Source organism: Gambusia affinis, linkage group LG12, assembly GCF_019740435.1.
Source record: "Gambusia affinis linkage group LG12, SWU_Gaff_1.0, whole genome shotgun sequence".
Taxonomy (NCBI): Eukaryota; Metazoa; Chordata; class Actinopteri; order Cyprinodontiformes; family Poeciliidae; genus Gambusia; species Gambusia affinis.
The window spans coordinates 14107174-14121766 of NC_057879.1; the positions used below are offsets into that span (position 1 = coordinate 14107174).

Genomic DNA, 14593 nt, shown 5'->3' on the forward strand with positions numbered 1-14593 from the left:
AATTTGCATCACACCTACATTTTTTATGTATTTTATGTGACGTCTTCAAATTATCATTCACTACTTCAGACCTGCTTGGCAGCAAAAATCTATTTATTTTTCACACATTTTTGAGTAAAATAAGGTTTGAAGAAGCTAAAAATTCTAGAAAACACGATAGACCACTTTTCAGGTCATTCTAATAGTGTTTAAAAGATTTAAAGACAATATGTATAATTATATTATTCCAATTAAAATGTAAAAACTCTATTTCCACAGCTCCACGTGCACATCTGTATTTGTTCAACTATGCCTCATTGAAATGTATATGGCATATGCCCTAAATTCCTTTTCACTGAGTTTAGTATGCTCCTCACGGGGCTCAGATTCCCGAATCTTCAAAGCTATTTAAAGCATCAAAACAGAAACATTTTACATCTCTTTTAGTGATGCAATACGCCTCCTCAGCATCCCGTAGATCTAACATATGCCACACAGTGAACAAAGTGCATTATCAGTTAAATTAATTTTACGTAGGTAAGAAAGACTATAAATTGGAAACACTTTTCAAAACACCTCGAGAGGTATGTCATTTTTGTTCAGGCAAACTTTTTTGCTTACGCGAATGACTGCGCACAAACAGCCCCCACCACATTGCCATGCACACACTTGTATAACCTTTTAGATAACAGCCGGTCGCTCTGAGCTGTTATGAACCAACCCTGGCCACTGCTTCATTCACCGGCTTCTCCGTCGTAGTGATTTGCTCTCTCATCACACTCCCAGCAGCGTGGGTTTCCATGTGAAAAGCCCGTCACAACCTTATATAAAACGACTGACAGCAGAAAGGACGAATCACGATACGGAGCGGTGGTTATGCCACTCGGCTCCGCCAGCTCGTGATACGGTGATTGGTCCGAATCACGGAGAGGCGATGACTGGCTTTCATTTAGACCAATGGGAGAAGAGCAGTAGGAAGGGCTAGAAAACGGGCTTGTAATGAGGTCAGTGCTTGCGTTGAAGTTCCAGGGCAGTGCGTGGACACCGCAGCCGGGGAGAGAAATTTGTGAAAGCAACCCAGAAGGAGCGGACGGACCCAATCCTTCAGAAAAGGTAGCTGTATCTTCAAGGATTTTATTCCACGGAACCACCGGAGAAAATAGAATTGAAGCCCTCCGTGAGGTTTGTGAGGCTTATTATATGTATATGAAATAACGAGTTGGGTATTGCATTATAAGGTCACACCTCAATTAACTGGACGTCTGCCCTCTTGACTGCTGGAAATCCCTGACGGAGTAACCGCTTTACCTGCTGCGGGATGAATCAGCAGCTGACCGGGGCTTTAAGGAACTTGGCATACGGCGAGTGGAAGCATCCAGAAAGAAAGTTGAAGCAGTAAAACTGGCGCAGAGTGGCCGGAGCGGTGAGTCCCTTCTGGAGCTCAGTAGATACAGTGGATAGGTGAACTCTGCGGTGTCGGCGTCACATGAAAACGCCGGTACGGAGCCTTATGTAAAGTGTTATGCTGCAGTTGCACATGGCACAAGTTCACATGCCGCTCCGATTAGGGAATATGCAGTACGAGGAGCTGAGTACAAGGAGGTTGGCAGAATTAACCGTTCATTCATTGTAATTACACGAGTGAGAGCACAGTGACTACAACTTTAAAGATGATAGGGGTAGTGCCAAGGGAGGGGTGCTGGGGTGCGGAACTTCTAGTATTATATAATTGTGGTATATATATAATACTTTTATAATTTTATTATAGTATGTAGAAATGGCCGGGTCATGCATGAATTTTGCATGTTCTCTCTGTGGATTCTTTATGGTTACTCCAGTGTCTTTCTCTGATCCAGAAATATGCCTTTATGGTTATTTGGCCTGAGTACATTCATGAAATTTTGGACCTGTTTTTGGACTTGGTTGCTGGAGATAGGTAGGTTACCATTCCCCCCATAGCACTGCAAGAGTTACGAGGTTGTCTGAAATTATTGGATGGGTATTTTCTTATTTTCATATTCATTGTTTTAATGTCTTTCACTCACTCTTGGGCCTGGATCACCTAAGGATGTATGACATTTGTAGAGTTAGAGTTTTGAAATCATGGACACTGTTTTTTGTTTTTTTTTTTACAATAAAAATAGAATATTCTAATATATAGATGTTTGGTAGGTTGAACAATGGTAGTGGAGTGGCTTTAAAAGCGTCTGCCACATTTTAGCTTTGACACCTTTCAGTCTGACTGTTGGTTTAATCCAATTCACCACAATGTGATCATGATCTCTTCAGTCAGGCATTTAACTACCATAGAGATGAGAGATAAGTGAACTGAATCTGAATCTGAGTTGAAAGGGTTACAGCATTGCCACATGCCTTTCACTCACCTTATATCAGATAAAATGCAGTGGAAAGCTTTGCACGCTATTCAGGTGAAGGCTGCTCTCTGTTAATATCTAACAGCCTGCAGCAGTAAAATGCCAACATCAGAGGTATTCCTGGGAGAACATTTTAGCTGAAACTTAACTTGCAACACTCTAGAAAGGCTTATTAAAACAATTTATATTAGCAAAAAAACAACGAAAAAAGAAACATTTCCTGCAGGAAGTAAGCTCAGTATCATACCCTTGTAAGCAACCAAAGCATCATGTATGCCAACCTGTGCCAGGACCATGAAATAGGAAAACTCATTAGTGTTGCTTTGGTAGCTGTTATGTTAGATAACTACTTCAGAGATGCATGTATCTACTAAATAAATGGTTCAATGACATCCTGGAAGAGTTAGGGTAGGGGAGTGGAAGTTGTTTAGTTTTCCAAATTTGCTCCACCATTATAATATAATCAAGAAACATCCTAGGGTCGCTCCTGGTTTAAAAGTTGTAGGTTTGTTTTAAAAAATGTGTGTGAAACTCACAATCACCTGTTGCAAGATAATGACTATTTTTAAAGTAGCGTTGTTGACCTTACCTTGTTCCTTAAGAACAAGAAGCAAAGTACCGTAAGAGAAAAGGCAAATCCATAAATTCAGAACACAAATTTTAGTGAACTGGTATTCAGTCTTGTTTATTTCCATACTCCTGAATAAGATGTAGTGCCATAGTTTCTCTCAGAAGTTAGGCTGTGTTTTTTTTTTCTGGTTGTGATTGTGAAAATAATAACGTGTGGAAAAATTCAAGGGGTGTGAATACTTTAGAAAGGTACTCCAGCCTTATTCTTTGTGCAGCTTTAAAATAGGGACCTTAGATTGAAGTTGACTTTGTTAATGGTTGTAGAATAATACAGCCAGTTTGTCTTCATGAATGGAGTGGGAGGAGACAAGATGTTTGACGCAAGTAGAGGCTGACAAGGGATTTGTTATTTAGATCTGTTTATCATACAGTTGAAATCAGAGGGAAGGGCAGTCGCTACACAAGAGGCATATTACAACAGAGGGCAACTGAGGTTAGGTACAGTAGTGCACCAAGAAAGTGATAGCACTGAATCTTCGTCAATGTTAAAAAAGAGAGACATTTTTTGTGAAGTTGTCCTTAATTACTCAAAAATGAATGCAATAAAATCTTGTGTGTAGGGTAGTGACACAAAAGCAATAGTGATGAATGAAATTCTGACTTAAATTTACATGGCTTTATCTAAATTTAGTTACTAATATTTACAGTATTTACTAACAATTGGTTGTAATACCAGATGTTTGTATTTTTTCAAATTTAGTTTGATGCAAATTAGACTTTTTTTGTTCAAAATATTTAAAAACTGTGGTGGCAGTTGCCCTTGAGACCCCTACCATGGTATGTTTTCAGCAGATTAAAAGTTCAAAAGTTAATTTAAGAGTAATAGACTTTCATGTACTTGAAATAAATATAGTTATTTGATTACAGTCAATATGTAAACTTTTTTTATTGGTGAGTTTGACTTTGCATAGGATTTCATTTTCTTCATGTTATCTTGATCATTGTTGAACAGGGTGCCAACGTGTTTTCACCATCTAGACAATCAATATTAAAGGCTGAACATCAGAAAAGGTCTGTCGGACTTAGGTTAAATGTTCCAACATCACTGATTTAGGAAATAAGGATAAAAAAGGCAGGATGTCATGAGCTGTTTATATTTGAGCTGAAGGAAAATTGTCTGACAGTTTTTATCTTCCTACTTATTATAACTTTATGTCTCATGGATTTGTGCCGTCTCTGAATGAAGCTTTACACCCTTTAGCAATTAAATGATTTCTCATACTATTCCAAATAGATTTTGAATAGTTCTACGTCCGCCAAATGTTCCTATTAACCACCAATAAGTGTTCAATTGGATTAAATTGACCATACAGTATGATATATATACACCTCTTAATTGTGTTATCTTTCTCATCTTGCGGTTTTAGACACCTGTGCCTTATTGACCGAACCTTAATGTCGGATGTACGTCATAGCTGTTATAGAGCGCTAGCCAGGCGGTGCGCCCTTTGACCGAGGAAGCATCGTTTAATCGAGTCAGCCCATGTGCTGATTACATTATGAGGAAGAGTCTGATGTCTCTGCAGAAATAAAAAAAGAAAATGTGAAAAAATGGTTTGGGAAGCAAAGGTCATTGTGATTGGTTTTTAAAATGATCAGTGGATTCCCGACAGGGACAAATTGTTAGCAGTTTCTCCTTACATAGAAATGCCCAAAGGATTGTCCAGAAATATTTTTATGTAACTTCTTAAAGTTGAAACATGTTTGTAATGTCTGCTGTTGCACAATCACTTGACTTGGATTGATTGTGAGCTAATAAATTAATAATCTCCCACATTGGTAACTAGTACAATCTTTTGGACTCTGTGGTTTGTCAGATTGTCAGATAGCTCTTTCATCTTTGGACTAGACTTTCAATTGCATCTTCTGCCTCAGTTGCACTTTCTGACAAGGAAAAAACAGCTCAGTAAGTGCTTTGAGAAGTTCAGAGCAGCCTGTTCACTCTGTGCACAAACATTCTGTGAGTAATGTCTCTAAGTGCATTTTGTGAAGGGAATTTTTTTATGATCCTAACTTAATATAGCCCTCTGTTTTATTTTGTAGGATCTCTTTCTTTTGTACATTTTAGCTGGCTTTGTTTTCTTTCTCTCCTCATGGTTAATGTCTGATCCATGCTGTTGATTAGATCATCTAGTTTATGGTTTTGTGCAAAAGTCTTGAATAATCTCACCAAACGCTGGAAGTCATCAAACATCTTTTCTTGTTCAGCCTCAAAAAAGCATAGAAAAATTTACATTTTGGCTAAATGTTAGGATTCTACATTTCCTTGTAATTGGTGTCCAAGACCCCATACTTTGTCTTTTGAAATTATTTTGACAAATTTTCTGTCAGGTATTTTAACCACTTAGCTGTGATCTATGAATCATTCAGGCATAAAACAGCAGCTGAACTCAAGGCATGAGCCATGAGTGTGGTGTCTACAGATTACAGACAATTTAGTAAGGTGCTCATTTTATACTGGCTATTTAGACACTTAATTACAGTCAGCATCTAACAAAGGCAAAATGTTCAGATTTGTTTAGCTGAAAATGTAAATATCAAGAGATACACTGTAAAAAAGAATAAATAAATAAAACAAAAAGAAAAACGACTCCCAATTTACGTTAAAATACCGGCAGTTGTCTTTCTACAAAAATTAGACATACTTTCTTTTTTTACAGTGTAGCGGATTTTGAATGGTATATTTGGATTTTAGTATTAACAAGTTCAGTATAAATGCTGAAATCCTATCGTAAAGAAGAGGATGCATTTCCTTGGTCCTTTGTCAGGTTTCTCAGGATTTTTTGGTAATTTCTTTTGTGCTAGTATTTAGATATTCTCTGGCCTCATAATTCTTCTTCTGTTCTTCACTTGTTCACTTTCCTATTTTTTAAGCAAACAATGCAAACTCCCTCGGCAGAGTCATGTACAAGTACTGAAAATAGGTCAAAATGAAGCCAAATTCCAAAGAATAGTATTGACCTTCGCAAAGGCCCAATAACTATGGATATTGACCACTGTAAACATTTGCAAGAAAATCTGTCTCCTTGGAAGGAAAGTATACAGAGTTAGGAGTGGTTTAAAACGTTTGTGCATTGCTTACATGTCTCCTATTGTGTCCGGATCCCTGTGCTTTGTCTCTGCATGCCCATTCTGGTTTTAGCCAAAGACGTCAATATAGATTTGTTTTTCTTTCTTATTCTCTGCTCTGCTGCACTTCTAATCCTTTAAAGATCTGCTGCTGCTCCTTCTTACCCCTCATCCCATGACTTCCGCCTGTGTTCAGTTGTGACTTGCTCCATTCTGACTAGCATTGGTAAACTTTTTGCTGAAGTTTAGCCATTTCTTTTCACACTTTGCAAGACTCATCACCTCTGATTGATAATTTACTTACTGACTCTATGCTGACCTATTTCACTTGGCAGCTCAGTTGCAGGACATGAGCCAACTATGCAGCAGGTCAGCGACATGTCACACTGTGCACAGTCATCTGATAAGAGCCACAGAAGTGTTAATTATTGATATCTATGCTACTGTCATTTGTTCTACCGCAGAAACTTTCACTTACCAAGACGAGGGATTTTACGGACCATTATGGATTAGTTGATCAATCTAAAGTCATCTATGTTCATTATGGTTTTTTGAAATCCTCACAAACTGTGCTCCGAATTTAGGTTAGTTGAAAAAACAAGCTTGGACAAGCTTATACACAGACATTTAATGGATTCAACATGACCAGAGGCATTATTTTTAGTTGATTTTAAATGTGTGTTTTATTTGAAATTTAAAAGCTGCATTTAAATGTAATGCCAACTGCTTTACTAGATATTGTAAAATAACAAAAATGGTCCTATAAACAAAATATAATCATTGTCAAAAACTGTGCTTTCATCTTTATCATTGAGTTATCCACTTCCAGTTAGAGTGGCCATCTGGGTGGTGGTGGAAAGTTTGGAAGCCTTCAAATATTCAACTCCTCCTCTTCACTGTTGCTTAGTCTGTTGCCAAAAGCTTTAAATGAACTTTTCGGATTCTTTTTAGTTTTTGTGGGGATTGTTTTTTTCAAACTATCCTCTATAGACTTTCCATTGACAAAGTGCTTAGTATAATATTTCAGTCACAGCTTTCCATGTTTTTAATGTAAACACAGCATCATTGATGAGCGTACGCCATTCTCTGCAACCAAGCGTGTTCTTGATACTGGATGGAGTATTTTGACATCCTCCTTTGCTGTCTTACATCCTCAACTGAGGTCACAATGCAGTCATGGACAAAAGAAAGTACACCCGCTTTGAGGTTTTAGAGTTTACTTATCTGTATGGGATAAAAATGACCAGACTTGTAGCAAGTGTTGAAAATATTTAAATCAAACCTCTGCTGTACAGAAACACGTAAGGCATTGCACACTGTCGTTATTTATGTAACAAAAAATGTCTTCAGCATTCCACTGTGTTAACTTGGGGATGAATGGTGAAAGTGGCGATTCATTTTAAAGACTTGACCAGATCAGTTTTGTTATTTACTGGTAAGTAAAACCAAAGAGTTAGAAAGAGAACCTACTTATTTGTAAATATGACTTTTTCCCTGAATTGTTGCTTGGTGATGTGTGTTGGCAATCGGATCGATCTTGTCAGGTGTTATTTGTGGTCCAAGTTGGAAAATCCTTTTAAAAGAGTCGAAGGGTTTAGATTGGACAGACCTGCTGTTCTTGAAGGGCAAATTGTCAGAACTAGAGGCTTTCATAGAACATCAGAGGCGTCCAGCAGAGTTCCAGGGGTCCAGGGTCAAACCATACAATGTTTCAAATATGACACTACACCAAAGGCAGAAGGAAGCCTTTTGAAGTAGGATTGTTAAAATGTTTTTCTGTTTTTAACTTTGTGCAAGCATTACTCCTCTTATATTTATATAGTTGTTCAAATGAACAGGCAGACACAACCTCATGTTGAAAAATTATCATAGCATTGACTATTTAGCACCACTAAATACAAAAGCAGAGAAAATCTTTACTGTCTGGAGCTCATGTCAAAGAACATTGCCACTTTCATAAATTTTTAAACAGAATTTTTGTCTTCCCTGGATGTTAAGTCATGTTTTTCTAAATATTTATCATTGTGAATAGAAACAGATTCATTCATGCTTAATATATGTGGTCTCTTTCCACAGATCAGTTCATTTACTTTTCATCCACTCAGTTGTCATCCTTCTGACAATGGGATGATTGCGTTCTACTTAACCTGAAACAACCCCAGGAAAGACCTCCTCCTGATGTCAGACGATTCAGACTCCAAGCCCTATCCCTTGCCGGTTCCGGCAGATCGGGATGGAGCCTCGGCTTCGAGCAGTCCCATGGCACAGATGCGCTGGGTGGGCAGCTATGCCCAGGGCAGACCTGACCTTGGACTGCCCTCTGAGGGCAGTGATAGCAGCGGTCAGGACCCCGCCGTGTCTCCTCACAACGTGCGCAAGACAACCCGTTCTCGGCTGTCCCCCGAGGAGGACGTGGAGATGAAGAGTAGTGGGTCCAGCGGCAGTGGGACAGAGTCACATGGCAATGAGAGTCATGGCAACGAGAGTCATGGGAATGACAGCAACGGTCATGAGTCAACGGGCAGCTCCAACAGCCGCAGTAAAGACTCAGCATTGCTAGAATCTTCAGGCAGCAATAAAAGGTGAGAGATGGCAGAACTTTTTTTTCCTTTATCGTAATTTCTTATTACAAATTTTAAAAAAAGACATGCCACTTAGCTTGTGCCAATTTACAGCAACTTCCTCTTCCACCGCAGTAAGAAGGTGCAAGGTGTAAGAAGGTGTTTTTTAGGTGTTGATCAGAGAAATTAGTTTTCTGTAGTGATTGGACGTATTTGGACTTCATTATAATTTTAATTAATCATTTACAGGCTTGTAGATTTACCAACCGATGCTTATGTAAATGAACAGCATGGGGTCCTTTGGACAGCATGGCTCATCATGCTGTCCATGAGAGCCATGGAAGAGCTATCGCTACAGGGGAAGAGCTATCGCTACAGGGGCCTTGACAAGCACATTCAGTCAATTAAGACTATGGTGCAGGTTTAATTGGAATGGCCTGAAATGAAGTGAATGTGAACGATATTACTCAATAACAGAACTGTTAGTCAGATGCTTCTTAGAGTACTAATAAATTGCTTTTCCTGCCAATATGGCTCCATGTCAATAGGTCCATTTGTCCCTCACTTCTAAATGTTCACGCTGAATGGCAAAAAGCATAAAATCACCAGATCCCTTTGGCAAAACAGAAGACAAAACCTTGTCTGGTTACTCTCACCAGAAACGAGCCAGATAAATGGCCAGTTTGATGTTTTTGGTCAAGAATGTAAGGCCATATTCAAATTCAGCTCCTTTATTACTTATACTGGCATTTGTAGGAGTCTATAGCAGTGCGGCTACATCAACTGGCTAATTACCACTGCTGAATAAAGCTAAAAGATTTAATGTAGTCATCACTTTCTATTCAACACAAAGAGACTTACACTCAAGCTTCACTCTCCTAAATCAAATTTTAAAACTTTCCTGTTAGCTTTTTGTGCAGCAGGACCTTAACAGAAATAGCTAGGATAGTTTATTTATCAAACATGAAAAGCAGATTACAAGCAGCACTACGGACCTTATCTTTGTGGTAACATTGAAATTAGGTTTATTGATTTAGCCATGCAGTCATTTACTTCTAACCTAGGCTGATCATTGATTCTGATGCAGTGCCAAAAACAGTTCAGTTTTTGAAGTGAGACTTTAGCCAGTAGATCAACAAAAAGGTAAAAATAGTATTAGAGTCACTGAGACCCACCTATTGATGTCAGATAACAGCCTTTGCTAATGATTAATACACCAGGAATCTTTTACCACTTAAATTGAATATTGTACTCCTTAATTGTGCTCTAGTGATTTCTAATAGGGGAATTTATGCTAAATACATTTATGTTGTAAGTATTTGTCGTCATGATTACCCTCAGCATTTTAAGGGCATTTCATTTAGAAATAAGACAATATGTGCTGCCATGCTTTTAATGGCTCAAAATGAATTTAGGTGTGAGTATTGAATGCATAACTAATATCAGAAGTAGAGTGAGTCAAAGCTCACTAAGCGTTTAACCTTCAAAATTAGTATTGGTCAAAAATTTTTCTCCATGAACAGCCCTTCATTAACAACATTTTTAAATGGTGCCTTGTAAATGGGCACTCCGTTCAATAAATTACTATTAGCTGAACATTTTTCAAATTCAAAATAGGCTGCGAGATCAATTGTTCATTGTAGTTAGATCTTTATTATCAGGTTTAGATTACTTTAAACCAGATGAATGGCTGGACAGAAATATTTTAGCAATGTTTTGTCTGGCAGGCATGAGATGTGGTTTGGCTTACATGTTGAGATTATCTTATATCTCCTGTGTTTTACTGGAGAAGCAGCTGTAGTGCTAACCACGGTCAAACAACATTATTTTATGGTAAATAATGTTTTTGTTTTTTTTATTCCACTGCTTCACACAAACATTCACATGGTGGATTGAATATTTTTTGTTTTTCTGCTTTAAATCTACAATTTTGACACATCAAGCAGCATTCATGTAGCACATTGAATATTCCATATTTCATCCAGAATTAGTGAATAAAAGATTGTTAAATTTTCCATATCAACTAAGTCATAGCTTCAAAGGAGGTAATCTGTAAAACCTTTGGTGCATGTATGTGGCAACAGGCTAGGATCAACATTCAAGTTTTGTGAAAACAGATAAGCTCATGCATCAATTTTTCTCCTCTGTTGCAAAAGCTGAACCAAGAGCAAAGTATTTTTCTGACCCATAAGTGATACATACTTAAGGTTTTTTATCCATAAATCTCAACTTTTGAAATAAGTCTTTAATTTCAGGAGTTTTTGTGACATAGAACCTTTTTTTGGGCACATAAGAATTGGTTTAAAACTAAAAAAAACTGTTTTAAAACTTGCGGAATATTTTCCTGTCACCATCATGTCCAGAAATAGACTCAGACACTATACAGCTTGCCCAGGAAATATACAGAGCAGAGGAACAAATACATGACTGTATCAACCAGCACGAAAAGCAAATTGATGTCATCTTGAAGGCTGGAAGCTGGCTTTTCTTCAATGCCAGATGGGCCATGTCACGCTTTCCTACTTCTTGTTGCTATGACAATGCACTGTTTGTGTGTGTTTATCTCTGGGTGGAGCAACCCGGTCGCAAGCTCTGACGTCTTTACTCACTCTAGGCTCTGCCTTACTTTGACCTGCCCTTGTTGCTTCAGATCCGGCCTTTTTTTTTTTTTTTCAAACCGCTCCTTTTCCACCATGGTCTATTTCCCTTCTGGCATCTTAACGCTCTGTCTGCCGACAGAGTGACGTATTTTAAACCCACATAACTCTTTCTGGTTTTGTGTTGCCTCATTGCACCCCTATCTGCCAACTCTGAGTCAGCTCAGTTTACTTTCTACATTTTTTGTTCTCCAGTTTCAGGAGGTACAGCTCAGAATGTTTTTGCATTTATCTGCTCTCTTGATATAGATCTGTATGTATGAACTAATTTCTGGAAAAGCAAGTGATTTAATTGCAACCAAATATTAACCTGTTAATCTAAACATGTCGACAACAATGCATTTTCTAAAAGTGAGGACACCCTATCCCTTAAAGGTTATTAGACACCCTTTGGCTTTTGCCAGTACTGCCTGCTTTAATTGGTCTGTAGTTGTGAAAAAATGACTTGGTCAGACCAAGACTATAAAATATACTCACGGGGGACATTTGCTACATTTTTGGAAAAACAACATTGATGCATTGATTCTACCAAGCAGAACAAGATGGGAAAATATGAATTATCAAAAGAGTAAGGGAAGGAAGTTTACCAACTTTAAAAACATCACATGAAAAACTGCCAAGGTATTCAAACCCTCTTTTCTTAGTTTTGTTGTCCCAAAAAGCCTACAGATTGAAAGTGGTTAAATCTGACATCCATGTCCTGCACATGTTAGATGCACTCATGCTAATCTAAACCATCTACCACACCAGATTCAAATTGTTGGCTCATTTCCTCTGTTACTAAGTTCACCAGGAACCCGTTTGGCTTGTTCATCTAAAACATGCAGGACACCGGCCCCAGGCTGGAGTTGCCCACTTCCTGGTGTGTGTGGGGTACATTTCCAAGGAGGTTCCATTAAACGTTTTCTACATGCTAACATCAGTAATCAGTTTATTATTATGTCCTACTGACACTGTTTTAAAATAATAATCCTGTGCCTGTTTCAATGAAGACAATGAATTTGTTGCTTAACATGACCATATGTTCTAACATGTCTCCTATTACTAATATTAATATGCCAATTGATCAGGTGAATATCTCGTGCTCATGCCAAAGTCTAAACATCTTCATTGTGACATTTATTGGTGAGCTTGCGTGCGAGTGGCAAGGGCTTTCTGGAGTTTATTCAGAGATCACTGATAAGTGATTCATTTTTATGACCCCACTGTTTTATTTCCCAGAAGCCAAATGCTACACCAATCTAGAATTACATCACTGCAATAACTTCTGCTGGGTGTTTTACTGAGTGAGCTCCTCTATGCCACAGATCCTGCAGGTTTTCTGAATGTAGACAGAAAAATTACAGTAGATTGCAGTTTAAACATTTTTCCACATTGTACAGGTGTATTAGTTTAACTAATGACTCTGTCAGTCTGTAAGGTTTTGATTATGGTCTCATTATGCTAGAAAGATTATTTACTCTGTTAAGCATGGACAGTCTGGTCAGCTGATTTTCAGTGCCATGGGGTCGATTGATACAAATCAAATCAGACATTGAAAAGAGGAAGCAAAAGAGGAAGAAAAAGAGTGAATGGATTCAACTTATTTACTGATGGATGTTTTTAATTCATTCCCATCACATTCAGTGAGAAAAAACCCATAAAAGCCAAATGGAAAGCATCCCTTGCGATTTTTAAATGTTATGCCTTTGCTGTCCCAATTATTTCTCTTAAACATAAAGGAATTAACAGCCTGTCAGTATAAGATTTTTAATTAAAGAAGACCAGTTTCCTCTGACCTTCATTTTGTGTTTCTGCTCCCGGAGGACAACTGAAACGTCTCTTACACTTCCACTTTCAGCGCCCTCTTTATATAACTTTTCCCTGACCTACAGACTCCCTGCCATCATAACAATTAGCTTACTGGACACTAAGACATATTTAGACTGTCTAGTCTAAAACCAACTGTTGCATTGTGCAGGAGAGAAGGCTATTTAGATGGCATTAGATTCCTTCTTTGGCTCAGGAAGGCTATTTGTGAAGATGTTATCTATTTTGAGCAGGTAATCGGGGTTATTTATAGTTGTTCAGTTTTAGTTCAGATGAGTCAGGCTCTCAGACAGCTGCTAATAGTCTTGCTCTAAATCTGGTGGCTAATTCTTTATGTAGATTATAAGAAGTGTTATAAAGGCAGTTAGGGCAGAGATGTTGATTTGTAGTTGCCCGTTTCTGCTGTTTTCTGTTCAGATTTCACCACAGTGTCAACTGAAAAGAAAAAAAGTTTTGCATTCTGAAACTTGTGTTCAGACTGAAACCATGTGTGGCATCTCTGGGAACTAAAGGCTTACACTGAACTTGGACTCACCTGTGCCAGGAATAACGATTCGCTCTATTTTTGAACAAGTGTGCTAGATACAGGTAGTATGCAGTGTTAATGTTAGTCGTAAGCTTCTGGGTTTACACCCCTTATATTAGATACACGGTACAAAGCTCCTAGAGAGACTAAGTTAACACAAACAGGAAATGTTTAAACACCATGATGGCTGTTCCAGAATTTCTTTTAGCAGAGCTCCAGATTTCTCAGCTGAATGAGGTCATGAGTTGTTGTCTTAGAGCTGTTTACTGTAGATTCTCATAGATCTGTTATTATCTGAGGGTGTTGAGACTGAATGAAGGTTGTGGTTCGTTTGAAATGGAGCAAATGTTCTTGTGGTTGAGGTCAAACAAATCCTGTTTATGTCAGAAGTAAAACTTTCTTTTCTCATGTAAATATGTTTTCCTTAATTCACTTCAGCAGAAGGACGTTGGTTTAAAAACAGCTGGTGTTATCTTCTATTTTTAAATGAATCATAAAACCACAAACCCTTATGCATGAACAGTGAACATGATAGCCTTTGTTTGTGCTCCTTCTTTGTAAATGAAAACGTTGAAAAGCTAAACAGAGGATAAAATGAGGATGATAAGATTTAACAAAACACTTGTGTAATATTCAAATTTTCTGAGAGATTACATTTGGTTGTTCTCATCAAAATTACCAGAAAAAAGGCTCGAAACCTATCTGTATGTATGCATTGATTGTATATAATTTATCACTTTACTTTTTTTATTATTCAGTCTCTAATAAGTATAATTTGTTGATATTCTAAGTTGCGCAGGTTCTTCGGCTGTGCAGTAGGTAATGGAGTCAGACTCAAGGCCAGAAACAGTCTGCATTGAAAAAATATCAAACACACCTTTCTAAACCTGAGCACCAAGAGAACAGGCAGATATTTTGTCCACTGCTTGTTCTTTGCCCCCAGTTGTGTTTTGACCTCACCCTTGACCACAGTGCTGTTTTCTTGCT

General features: G+C 38.0%; 1 protein-coding gene across 7 annotated transcripts in view; it reads left to right on the top strand.

Moving 5' to 3' along the window:
- Window positions 1-983: 983 nt before the first annotated feature.
- The window catches only part of per2 (period circadian clock 2), a 31122-nt gene continuing 17512 nt past the window's right edge, over window positions 984-14593 (top strand). For 3 of the 7 annotated variants that reach the window (XM_044133765.1, XM_044133766.1, XM_044133767.1), the window contains exons 1-3: window positions 984-1092; window positions 1218-1402; window positions 8130-8635. In XM_044133765.1, the coding sequence (XP_043989700.1) occupies window positions 8232-8635 (404 nt within the window). In that variant the 5' untranslated portion in view covers window positions 984-1092; window positions 1218-1402; window positions 8130-8231. Of the gene's footprint in view, window positions 1162-1217; window positions 1403-8129; window positions 8636-14593 lie in introns of all 7 variants that reach the window. The other 4 variants (XM_044133761.1, XM_044133764.1, XM_044133763.1 and 1 more) reach the window with 3 other exon arrangements.